The sequence below is a fragment of the Nomia melanderi genome, chromosome 3 (genome assembly GCF_051020985.1).
Source record: "Nomia melanderi isolate GNS246 chromosome 3, iyNomMela1, whole genome shotgun sequence".
Classification (NCBI taxonomy): Eukaryota; Metazoa; Arthropoda; class Insecta; order Hymenoptera; family Halictidae; genus Nomia; species Nomia melanderi.
In genome coordinates, this window is record NC_135001.1 from 13,607,906 (window position 1) to 13,621,777 (window position 13,872).

Below are 13,872 nucleotides of genomic sequence, written 5' to 3' on the forward strand. Positions count from 1 at the left end.
TTAAAAAAAAAAGATGTTCTTATCGCACGCGGATGCTTGTAAGATCCCCTGTTGCTTATGAATCACGCTATCGCTAAAATTAGAGGTGCAGGAGGCAAGAAACTGGAGTTGCGGATGGTGCCGGGGTCAAATAATTTTAGCAAAAATTTCTCTTGCTCCGGAAATATCGTTCCACTAGATAGTAAGTCCAGCCTTGAAAATGCGAACACCAAAGAGCTTTAAAAGTGTTTATATTAACTTCAATTTAAAGGAATATCCATTAAAACGTTGTAAACATTAAGCGTCTCTCAACTGCTTTTAAGAAAATCATTAAATGTAGAAATGTCGATGAAAATGTAATTTAAATTTGTTTATGTACAAATATATTAATGTACAATGTTAGTATATAATACTATATAGTACTATCAAGAGAAATTCAAGATCGTGTAATCATCATGTAAATCAATGAAAGGCTTATTACATAAAACTTTAACAAAGAGCTGCGCAATGTCAATTTGTTTAATAAAATTTTACGCGATAATAACAGCAAGGCTAACAGGATCTGACCATACATACATGGATGATTAAGCTAAACAAGCTTTCACACGGGCTTGTAATTTAATTAAGATTGATCAAGCTCGCCCGCATTTCAGTTAAGTTGCGCCGAGCACAGCGAGAAAACATCGGCAGAAAACACCGTTATCGGAATACCAGCATTTTTCGAATTTATCTTTAATTATGTGGGTGTGCAAAATCAAAATCTTTATTTGCATACCGATTGTCAATGAAGTATTTATTTAAACAATGTAACACAAGTAACGCGTCAAATTTTTCTTACACTTATCGGTGAATATTTGTTTAGACCAAATTTTTTATTTAAGCAGTTAACTGTGTTCGGAGAGTATACACGTCATTTTAAAACTTGAAATCATACATGTAATTCTTTTTTCTTTTGATTTGTTTTTCATTAAAGTATACCCTAGGTGTGATACCCTAGATTAGCAGGTTGAATGCATGCAATTCTTAGTCTTCGTATACTTAAAAAACTATTTTTTCTTCTATTTCTATAATGAAATTGTCTGAATATGAGAACGAAATGACAAAGATAAATGAAAATATTGGATACATTGCTTGTGAAAGAAATAATAAATTGTAACCTGTGCTACGATTTTTCGGAGTGAAACCACAAACTTTCTCTACGATTTGATATTAAAAGATTCGGCTGTTTCTGCGCGGAACGAGCAGTATAGGAAATGGGTATATATTGACCTTTAGGCGTCAGTACCATTTATCCGGGCGGAGAGGCTCAGTGATAGAGGGACGTGTTAACTTATAAACAAACGCAGAGCGACCCTTGAAACTAATGGGTCTGAGTATAAAGTTCAGTTGCCGAGTGACCGACGAAAAGTTTCGATTTGGATGAAAATTTCCATTCACAGAAATGGGTATAGAAACATTTTATTTCTTGTAGCTGAGCGATAATAGTTTAAAATTGAAAAATGAAGTACAAAATATGTAATATGTTGGTGTTAAGAAAATTGTTAACACATTGACTGCTATGGGGATCATCATCGATGATCGGAGTTTCCAAATTGCTTGAGAACGATCACAATAAGAAAATTGATGTCGATTAAAGATATTTAGTAACATAAGCAGCTAAATAATAATGTAACATGAATACTGCGATAACAGATAATAAATGATTGTTTCTAATAGTATTTGCCTTTGTTATGAAAGAATAAGTATTTAGCAATACAAAACGTTTGAAATTCTCGTAGCAGTCAACGCGTTAATAACCTGCAGATTATTGTGCATTTGTATCGTGCAAAAATCTTGTAAAATACAATGCTTACTGAAGATTACTGCAATTTTATTTCATTCTATTTTTAATTTAGTAAAACTAATATACCAATGTCTTTAAATTTAGTTTCTTTAAATTTCTCCTGGAAAGTTTGACTTCGAAGTTCCGCAGCTTAATTATTAGCATCAAACGTAGTTTGCTAAATTAACTTTCTGTTGGTGGTGAAATAGCATAGATTGCAATGTAACGGTAAACAAATAGTTTTCAGAAACTTCGAGATCAGTAAAGTAGTGAATACTTGTACGATTTCAACGGTTCTCGTGTTACAAGAGGTGCTTGAAGTGATACCCGTTTTTTGTATACCTATGTACATACTTAAATCGTCGAACTTCTGAAAACTGTATACTTATCACGTTTAGATTGATTGCAGCACGTGTTGCAATGGTTACTTACTTCATATCTTTCATACTGTCATCATTTCTTAGTACATTTTTTCTTTACAATGTCTCAGGTTTTTTATAGGAACAAATCAATCAAAAGTTTCACATTAAACGAACGAAATGATCAAAAAATGGCTAAGAAAAGGCTACAAAGTGGCTATTAAGTGTTCACCAAGTGCAAATTGAATTATTATAACCATTTGCCCTACAATATCATGTCAGTATGGAAGGAAAGAAGACAAGTCGAAGTGGTTGGCAGAAAATAATATGGTGCACGCATCAACAATGAGAAAACACAAGTTGTACAAACTGATCGAAAGAAATAAAAACTTGAAGAAAGTATACAAAATTGATACACTTTTAACGAACCCTTAGTTTATTTAGGGCTACGTGAGATCAAGAAATACTTCGGAATTGACAAATGATGAATTAGAAATGTACACTGATGAAGCAAAAGCAGAAGTTACTCTAAACGATTGGGAAAAGTATTGTTCTCACATGAAGAACTTGGAAAAGAGAATATTGGCTGAAGGATGGGCTGAGAGAATATAGGTTAGAAAGCACGTATTTACGAAGTAATTTGGAAAACGAATCTGATGAAGACAGTACTGCAGAAAGTAGGAAAAAATCAAGTATATTTTTGAGAATTATGAATGTTTAGAACCTATTTTAAAAATGAATGTGGCTCTATTAAAATTTAGCTAGAGTATTTACGTTTTTAACCATTTCTATGTTTCAGTTTGTGATACGAATACTTGTGTGCAATACGGGGACTAAAACAGGGATATTGCTTATTTGACATTGAAAATACCAAGCAGAGAATCAACTCAGCCGTATGCTGCAATTTATCCGGAAGAGATAAGAAGCGCGAAGTCTTCGGCAGTTCGGTAATTGCGGTTTTGCGTTGAGGCAAATACTTGTCACTTGAGAACCGTTGTTTCGTTTCCGCATTTAATTGTTGAACTATTTTGTACTTAAGTCATTGAAATCGCTTAAATATTCATTTCTTTATTGGAGCTTGTGTTAGCAACTGGGTACATATTTTGAAATTTTCTTTTACACAATTCGACGTTCTCGCGAGAATTTGACAAACCTGCTTCGGTACGCAATCTTTTTTTAACACTGTCACGTCGGTTTGTGCTTCGAAAATGAAACAATGAAGTAAAAATACTGGAATATTAAGTTTTGAACAAACGAAAATATTTCGATTGCTGACACGAGGGTTATAATGAAAGATCTCCCTTTGAAATTTCAGAAAATACATTTTCGTGAACATTTTTATGAACAAAATAATGAATTTTGATTAAAATGCAAGAACTCGTAACAGCTCAATTTTTATTGCAAATTAATGGCGTTCGACACGGCAAAGAAAACTGCAATAGAAGTTGTTTCTTTGCAAGATGGAAGGAGAAGAAACGGCGTTAAAAATGAAACCGAACGTTTCTTGCGAAAAATATTTCGACATTTTTCATTGTAGATAAATGCCATGCACGTGACCTCGAAGCCTCGAACTATGGTACCGTATAACATATTGTCTCTCGATTGCGTGTCTAAAGTTCTCGTCAAACGGCCGATCGCCGTGAACGGTAAAAAGTGGTGCGTGAATTTGTATAATAAAAACACGCGTTGCGACACAATACATAATGAACAGAATAGAAGAAAAATGTTAAAAAGAAGCAAATAGAATAATTAGGCGTGCAGGAGAGAATGTCGCAAAGAATGTCGTAAAATCTGCTTCTAAACGAGACGAAATTATCGTTAAAAGAAAATATTATTATCAAAAAATTTAGTTAGAAAATAACTGAACTGTGTTACCATACAATGGCAACAATCTGTTTTCTGTGTATTCTTTGTCATTAATGTTTACAAAACATAGGAGAATTCATTAGAATATCTATGAAATATTATTATTTTATAAAAATACAAAATGATAATTCTCAATTTTAACATTGCCTTGCTTTATTGACTTTTAATGAAAATTTTTTTAAGCGAATGTGTGCATTTCTAACTTGTGTCGACCAGTTTGTGTGGCAAGCTTTGTAGCAACTTACGATGAGTACAATTGATGTGCAGTTGGGGTAATGGGCTATTTAGTTATGTAATACTGTGTAATAATAATCATAGCACAGAAGATTGGGACAATTGAACTCGCGAACAATATAATTGGGTTACAAGAGTCTAACATGTTGAATAATTTGAAAGAATGTAATAAAATATAATGTATACAAAGTTGTTATTATTATTTTACATATTTATTTTAGATATTACTGTTTCAATAGTATAATTGTACCTTTTTAGTGAAAGTAACTTCCATATAAAATGTAGAGAATAAAATTACTTATAGAAAATCTCGATATTCATTTTATGGTGTAACAACAGTAGCTCGACTTTGTCACCCTCCATTCAATCAATCAAATTCATAGTAGTTGAAAGACTTCCATCTGATTTACTTTCGCCCGCATGCACGTAACTCCTTTCTTGTGTGCTTAATGTATGGTTCGTGAAATTATCTTCAATTTATAAATACCGCTAACAGTACGTTCTAATTTGCTTCTATCAGTTACCAATGCTTTCCACGATACAAATAAATTCATTTACCTATGTATTCATTTCTACAATGTCACACCGTTAAAATTATATTTAATAATTTTATCTGTATATTTAAATTACAAGAAACGTCCTTATTCACAAAGTTTAAACTAGGTAAATAATTTTACAAAGAAAATTTATTTTATCAACTAAACAAGTACCTGCATAATAATCGATATAAATTGGTAAATATTGAAATAATTTATTTCTCGAGTACATTGTAGCATGTACTCAAACAGCCATCGATCGAGATCAAGTAACGAAATAAATAAAAAGAAATATGAAATAAAAATGTTGCTAGAATAATTATCCAAACGAAACTTCATTTCGATAATGTCCAGTCTTTTTGTTCGGATCAATTTGTCATGCTCTACTAGATCCGACGGTAAAAGCTGAGGAAACAATGACAGAACGCGCGGAAAGTGAACAATGTATGCAAGAAACGAAGGAAAGGGTGACAGGAAAAAAACGGCGAATTGAAATAAGAGCGTGCGAGCGTGCGACAAAACCTTGAGGACGTAATGAACGTCTCGTATACACAATGCTTTTAATTTTGGTGAACCGAACGTTGCCTTCACGCACACACGTCACGTCCTGTTTGTAGAAAAAGGAAACGAAGAAAAAATTCATCGACATCCTTGTACGACATTTGTCCTGACAACTGTCCTATCCAGATGAACTTTTATACTTCGATAATTATTCAGATGAATATATTCATCTATCAATTATTTATTAATTAATTAATATAATTGCGAGGAAACTTTGAATTTATTTAGTTCAAATACAAATTTTAAGTTATATAACTTTTTTACTATGACAATTATTCAGATGAGTATTTTTACATATCAATTATTTATTTATTAATTAATCAAACTTGGAGAATAATTTCAATTTATTCAGACAAATTTCAATTCGTATAGTTAATTAAATGAAAATATGTTCATAATAACGTTTAATATGAATTTTGCTCCAAAGGATTAAGATACGAGATAAGATTATAATTTCTGTTCTTTTTTGGAATCAGTTAAAAAAATTCGACTGATTAAACATCTAGTATACTGAAATGGTACCTAATACCGAGCACCGGATCCAGGAAACGACGAGGAATGAAAACGCTCCGCGTAAACGAAGAAGAATGTGCGAACTCAATTGCCACATGTGGCGCAGCCGCCGCCTTACAATGGCAAAATGTGTGAAAATTAGTCGTTAATAGAATTTCAACGTATCGATGAGGCCTTGAATAGTCTCCATCCTATTCCTCAAGGTCTACCATGCTCTTCCAATCAAATGAACTTGAACGTTTTCTAGTCGTGGATCATACAACGCCTTTTTGTTCGTTAAATGGCAGAAGATTTAACATCAGATTTACGAAACCAGTCAATTTCACTCGTACTGAATTTTATAAATATTATTTGGTAAATGTTCGGGACGATTTAGATTGATGCAGTTACGTAAATATGTACCCTAATTGTCTACTTTTAAACCTCTAATGTTCAAGATCGAAACGAACTCTAAGAAATTTCTCTAAGAACGATAGAACAAACTGCATAGCGATAATTCGCAAAATATAACATTAACGTTTATACAACATGTTCAAACAACAATTCTATAATTGAATTTCCTGAGAATTCCAAAAAAAACCTTCTCGGCAACTAAAAATTGGGGGATCCGAATGTTTCTTTTTAGAAATAAAAAGGGATGCAGTTTCTCTCACCTTTCGTCCCGAGTTCTTCCAACGGTTTATTTCTAAACGGAAGTAGACGCATGTTTACGAGGTCAGTGTTGATTTTGGTCGGCCGGTTTTTGCAAAGCTTGAACGCACAGGAAACGATCCATTCGCTGGCAACCCAGAACAAGCTGCACGCGAAACAGTCGAGAAGTTTCGATGTCATGGAGCTTCGACGCGAAAATAGTTCAGGCATCGTTACTTCACGACACACTTGTGTACTTCATCACAACGTAGGAACACAATTTTTATGAATGTAATGGAATTGTCAGTATCTATGGGCATACATTCGCATGAATTTTTTCTGCTATGAGAAAGAGAGAGAAAGAGGGAGAGAGAAAAAATGTCCAATAACTCCCAGTTAGCCCCTCTATGAGCTCTCAGTATTTAGTTCGTATAGAAATTAAATTAGTTAATATTTAGTTTGTATAGAAATTGAAATGCATTAAATAATTTGCATACAATTTATGAACACAGGTATGCTTTAAATGTTTAACATGTTTCGGTATTCATGAAATATATGATAAACATTCCTTGCGACTCTGAAGTTTGATTCGAGCTATACTTTTCCCACTTGTATGTATCGTTATAAAATTGTTTATGTTCTGTTACATTAGTTCTGCAGGTGTACAACAATGATATTATTTCAGACAGAAATACAAATGAACAACATAATCAAGGTACTAAAAGTACAATTTCCATATCCAGCAATTCAAACCTGGTTTCACTATTTAACACTAGAATTACCGCACTCGTTAAAATGGCGGGTTTCAGGTTTCTTATCTCGCAATTACTTGTTGATATCGTAAATATTATTATTAATATCCAAAAATATAATATTTCTCGGTGGAGTACTATAATGAATGTATGAAGAAATCGTAAAATATCTATTGTCAGAATTTTGACAAGGATTACATGTATTAAACGCTCGGTAGTTCTAGCGTTAAATCAAACAGGATGCGTTTATATTTTAAATCTCATAGCCGAAGAAATCAAAGAAATGTCGACGGATTAATTGAAATCGCGGTCCACTGAATCGTTCACGTCGAAATAAAACCAGTCGATCTTCGTGGCAAGAAGATGGCCTCCGCGGTACCGTGGAGCGAACAGCGCCAAAACACGTGTCGCGCGAAAGACACTCGAAGAATGAACCAAGCGGCAGTAAGTCGATGCGCTTTTGTGGTTTTAAAAGTGACCACCGGTGTATCTCGTCTACAAGAAATCACGTGATAAATCTTTTGTACAATCAGACGGCCACGCGCTAGGTCTAGGCAGCTGTGGGTGTGGTTGTACACGCGGTTGTTTCTAACGTATTAGCGGAATAAAATCTCGATCACCGAACGACTCCATCTTTTTTGTCTCCGATCCGACCGGAAGACGATACACGTTGGCAAGATTCTTGAAGAATTCTAGGGAAAAGAAAATATATTTCGAACTCGATAGTAGCTTTGTTTTCTTGTGGACGAGAAAACATTGAGTTTTATGTTTCAGTAGCTGAAATATGATGAATAATAGTGGGCTAAATTCTATTGAGTTCTCGAGGAAAAAAGGCTTTGCGATGTTCCTGGATTAATTAACCCCAGAACAATCGAATGTTGAATACGATTAATACGTGGTCCTTATAATAATTGTAATAATAAATTTTTCTTCGGTTTCTTCGCATGTTAATTACAGTGTTGAAGTGAAACTAGTTTTCAAATCATTTTGGATATTTAACGGTTTTAAGATATTAAGAATCGCGAAGTAAAAAGACTGGAATCCGCCATTTTGGTGAGTGCGATTGTTTTGATGTTAAATATTACTGTTACAATTATTAATATTTAATAGTCAATGGTATTTAATACTGTTTAATACTATTTATGGTATTTAATTTTCTCGGAAACTTAAGAATGATAGTGAATAGACTACTATTATTCTATATCTATTATTTTTTCTATATCTAACACCTCTTGATATGATTTTCTTGTGTTTGATGTGAATGTTAATATCAGAAATTTATAATATCTTAGGAACATTATATTTTTTCTTTGCATCGAACAATTCGATTTTTGTAAGAAAAGCTTAATTAAGAAATGATTTTACACCTATATTGTGCATGTTCTTCCGCCAATCTTATTCTGAAAAAAATCTCAACAGATTGAATTTCAGCTCGCCTTGCCAATGAAATGTAACATAATATCAATAAACATTTAAAGTCTAGAACGTGCTTCATAGTGTTCACAATCTCTGTCAGCCCATGATCACGTCCAATAAGTATTTTCGGGATTCTGGTCTCATTGATAGAGTCTCGTAATATTGATTTCAAATGCTTACACACTCTGTGATAAGTTGCTGAGATCATCCCTTTTTATTATTTATAGAAACTTTTTCCATTCAAGATCCTCGATATTATGATTTTATTATCGTCCCAATATTACCAATCTTACGCACTTTAAACATACATCACACAAATTTAAAGTATACTTTTATTTATTATCTTAACCACATTTAAGATTGTTGGTTCGAAAACTTTTGTACGTACTTTATTAATTTTCTAATCAATTGGGAGTTATTTAACCTATTAATTCTTTTATTACAGTTATAAGATTAAAATAACATATCGTTGAAATGTATTTGACGTATAAAAGTTTCGAATAGCGTCCAAATAAAAGAAAAGAAAAATCTTCATTAAGCTTTTCAATTTAATTTGGAAAATTCTAGATAATCAGTTTTGTCATAAACGCACACAATCCACAGTCCGATTACTATTATTAGAAGCATTATTTAATTTTACGAGGTTATGAATGGCCACAGATCCTTGCAGCGATACGTAATAAATATTACTGTTCGACCACTCGTAACGTGTCAGGTGACAAATGTAATTTATTCCGTGTTTGATTATTAAAGTGCTCCCGTTACTCGCGTGCTTGCTGTATTCTCTATAAAATATTCCGCTGAAACTCAAACACGTTTAATCGCATTCCTATTAATGTTATACATTTTTATAAAGACTTTAAATGAAACTGGCATTAAAGGAATACGATTCATCTCATAAATGGTTTCAGTAGATCGAAAATTAAGTAAAACAATATTAAATTTAATGTAATATTTATGTCATGATTCATTGAGATTTTTACATGTTATGTTTTACATGTTATTTTATAAATATTCCGATTTAGTAATAAGTTTACATATATAATAAGACATTTCTTGAACCACCAATATCTTAGTCATTAAATCGACTACTTATTCTTCATCTCAGCTGATCAGTTTGCTCAAGATTTTGAACAATGTAGCTTTGTTCCAATGATTTTGTAATACAGATCGTCGTAAATTTATTTCAATGTTAAGTACATTGATTCAAGCGAATTTCGTAACATTATCTGCCGAATTAGTACCCTTCTATAGAATCATCCTTGTTTTCTTATCAGTGGTCACCGCATCGTTGACTAAAATCCTTATCAAGTTCTAATTGCGCGATTGTATAGTGCTCGGCTATATGTAACTATCAAACGTGCTTAAAAAAATGTATACAACGGTTATGAGTTGCGCGAGATCAGTTGAAAATATTACAAGGCAACGAACTCTTGTACGAAACCATAGCGGCAAGCACGATTTACGGCAGTCCGCATCGAGTTATCCTTGTTCGATATCGAGTAAAGTCGTGTTTCGAGAAAGATGACAAGGAGTTGGATTACACAACTGTTCCGTTGACTGCGATACATTCGAAACAACCTTGATACTAATATGCAATTCGTTTAAAATATCCTATTTCGCTAATGCTAGGACAGACGGAGGAACGTTTACTTGCGCGATTGTTTCAAGAAAAATGTTCTCTATTCAATTATTTTTGTGTATATAGTTTAAATGAACATTTTTTCTACTCAGTTAATATTTTTAGTTATTTCATTTGAATAAAAATTGATACTAACATTATGATTCATTAAAAATATTCTATTTCGCTAACGCTACGACAGATGAAGGAATGTTCGTTTGCGTGATTGTTTGAATAAAAATGTTCTCTACTCACAAGCAAAGTTATCGGACCCGGAAATTTAAAAAATGATTTAGAATTTCACTCTGAAGGGGTGAAACCACCCCTTGAAAAAATGCAAATTTTTCCTTCCTATGGATCGTCTTGAAAACAGTAAGAGATAGTGAGAAAAAGGTTCATATAAAAGCTACATTGTTCTTTTACGTCTACAGAATTGCAAAATAAACTTTAAATAAATTTTTTAAATTTTCAAAAATTTGGACTTTTTGATAAGAGATTACAGTATAAAAGGAATAGTAAAAAGTAACTCTTATTTTCTGTCTTATGAAAAATAAAAGGATTAGGGAACAAGAGAAATCGGCAACAGCGAAGAAAACGATGTAATGCTCAACTTAATCTAATTTGTACATATCGTGTTTTACGTGGAATCACGTTATAAGGAAACAGTGGTCGCAAAATCTTCGGCGCGTTATAAGAATTCGCGTTGTGGGAACTCGCGTTATACGGGAGTGTACTGTACCTCAGCAATTCGAGTAACAAAATGCGATCGCGCGTAACACGATGGCAAAATGCTCGCCGTTCGTAAACCAGCGTGTCAATTTACATAAATCTTTTCCAGTTGATCGTTCGATGTTTCTCGTGTAATTTCACCAGTGACGTTTGGAAAGTGTGTATACGAGAAGCAACATGATCGATTCGCGGTACACCTGTCGAATCCTGTGTAACGTCGATGCAATTTGTTTTCTTTCGAAGGAATCGCGAGTTATCGATTTAAATGCTGTCGTCGATTGATGGAATTCAAATTTATGTATTTATTTTATATTCATTTTATATTTTATATTTATTTTCACGTGTTACTTCTTTTTTAATTCCTATTCTAAGCAAATATTTCAATATCGTATTTATCGATTGTCAAACTTGATTTTGTGGGTTCTTGTAGAACATAAATTAATGATTTTCTTGGATTTATTGTAGTGTTACTATGTGTACTATGTATACAAATACGATTTGGTACATTTGCTGGGATTTTCGTCTCCTATCATTACAATGCTATTGATTATTACGGCCCCGAGTACACTATATATATATGTCTCGCTGGCCACATCCTAAATGGTTTTTGGCGAAACTTACATCGTTACAAGCAATAAAATTTTTATTTTAACTGAGTTGTTATGGTATTTTCTGGGAGTGTGGCGGCTCCTGTAATCCGGCTACTCGGAGGTTAGTTATGTCATATTGCCTACAAAATATTTAATTTAAAAATTACTGTTTATTGTAAATATATTTCTACAATAAATGAATATGTAGTTTCATGTAACAATGAAATGATTCCTGTGGACCTGGTCAAAAAAAAGATCACGAAGCAAATTACGGAAGGAGAAAACGATGACTAACATTAGAACCCCTGGGTAATTAGAGTGACTTATTTTTAATTAATTTTTTTACAAAAATTAGATTAATATATATTTTGAAATTTAAAGAATTTCTCTTATTCTTGTATGTGTACGAATACACAAATTCATTTTATAATCTCTTGCAAAGGCGTCTTCGCAATTTAAATACTTGCAAAATAAAAATGTTGAATTTGGCAAATTTGACACGTCTGGTAGTCGCAGCCTTAAAAAGTCACGAAAATTCAATTTACATTTCGAATTGTCGTAATGCCAACTTTAGAATCCACCGTCGCTACCATCGTGTGATCAATACTCTCTGACAGGTCTACAGTTCGCCGCAGAGATCTACACTCCCTGTCGGTCCCTCACCCTCGGAGGAAAAGAGGGTGCGCGTTCCGGTGCGCAAAACCCACGTTTTACCACTGTTATTGACGAGCAACGATTTTATCGCTGTCTGCAACTTTTCTTTTTCCTTTTCCTCGAAAACCAGCAAGCTGCTTCAATAAACCAGTGAAATTCGTGGTAGACCATCAACTTCGTTGACTTCTTCCAACAAAAGAATGTCACTTTTTATATATATATATTTTTATAAAAAACATAACAGTCGTAGAATTTAATACAAATTTAATAAAAAAAATTGCACAAAGAATATGATAAAGAAAGACTGTAATTTAATGTTATTATACATATTCAACATTTTACAATAGTATTGAGAAATGTTTTTTATTTGTTGATAAACAAAGAAACTTTAATTTAAACGTTCAAGAGTTTCATTTTTGGAAAATGATGTTGACGCAAGTCTAAAAGGTCATTAATCGATGAGAATAATTTGTAATAGAGTGTAAATTTTTGTTATCAATGTTTAATAAAAAAATTTAGTGAATAAATTGAAAATTAATTTCTATATTTTATCGTAATCAATAATTATGTTCGCATCATGTTAAATACAATATATGTATATATTAACATTCTATATTATAAAATATTCATTTTAATCTATTTTCATTATATGAATTTATTTTCGCATAAAATACTATTTTCAGAAGTAATTTGCAGTGCTAAAAATTTAAAAGAATATACATTTCGTGATTTGTTACTGACGTATATGAGCTTTGCAATTTTCATTGCATTTGTGTACGTGGAAGGAAACATTGATTGTTTTAAGTAGTATAGGCATGCACGAGTCAGACGAGAATCCGCAAAAATATTCTGCGTAATCTCGTTACGACCTCAGGAGAACGTCCAGAGGGCTTTAACGGTATGACACATGCAATTGAATGCACTTTTTAATCTATCTAAATGTCACATGTAATAATAAAAACTGCATATAAAAAAAACTGAAATATTTATAATTATAGATTGTATGTTCAGAAATAACATTACATAACTAGCAATTTACAAAAGCAATTATTATTATACTGTTAATTTTATTTGACATGATGCAAAATAAATCACTAAAGATGAAATTGTTCGATATTATCAAACAAAGTATTATCGAGATCTTATTAAAAACTTTCATATTTGATGTAATCTTTGCTGATAACAATTCAACGAATGGAATTTCAGTCACAAGACAACGCTCTTCATTCATACAATTTCCTCGGTATTTGCAAACGTGTATCGATCTATCGTGTAACTCAAACAATTCGCAATTCGATCTCCGAAGAATTTTTCCAACATTACGAACATTAAGAATCGATGATTCTATGAATATTACGATATTTACGGTACCAATAAATTAAAATTACGTCTGAAATTATCGATTGCACCTTTGTTCACAATTAGAAAATAATAAAATGCCTATTCACAAATTTTAGTTTCATTATAAATTTTCGTAACAGTAAGCTTTCTGTAGACAATCTTATAAGGCACAAAATTGAATTTCAATTAACCATATAAGTATAAATAAACATAATCTTTAAATATCTCAACTTTTTTCGCCACAAAAATCTTAATTTCCCAAAATGGTT

The 13,872-nt window shown here is 32.3% G+C and overlaps 1 protein-coding gene and 1 long non-coding RNA gene across 11 annotated transcripts in view; one reads left to right on the forward strand and one right to left on the reverse strand.

The window, feature by feature from the left end:
* Positions 1–13,872, reverse strand: part of axed (BTB/POZ domain-containing protein axundead) — a 41,006-nt gene that overhangs the window by 19,901 nt on the left and 7,233 nt on the right. For 5 of the 7 annotated variants that reach the window (XM_031990297.2, XM_031990298.2, XM_031990292.2 and 2 more), the window contains exons 1-2: positions 7,451–7,675; positions 6,524–6,810 (exon numbers count right to left, since the gene is read on the reverse strand). The exons of 1 other annotated variant lie outside the window; for it this stretch is intronic. In XM_031990297.2, the coding sequence (XP_031846157.2) occupies positions 6,524–6,731 (208 nt within the window). In that variant the 5' untranslated portion in view covers positions 6,732–6,810; positions 7,451–7,675. Of the gene's footprint in view, positions 1–6,523; positions 6,811–7,450; positions 7,683–13,872 lie in introns of those variants that run through there. One more of the 7 variants, XM_031990295.2, reaches the window with a different exon arrangement.
* LOC116432862 (uncharacterized) lies at positions 642–4,420 on the forward strand. Of its 4 annotated transcripts, none has more exons than XR_004236184.2 (4): positions 642–1,424; positions 2,292–2,852; positions 2,960–3,107; positions 3,476–4,420. It is a non-coding gene; the product is annotated as an uncharacterized LOC116432862 (long non-coding RNA). The 4 variants fall into 4 exon arrangements; XR_004236182.2 differs by having other exon boundaries at positions 2,292–2,837; XR_004236185.2 differs by having other exon boundaries at positions 2,292–2,772.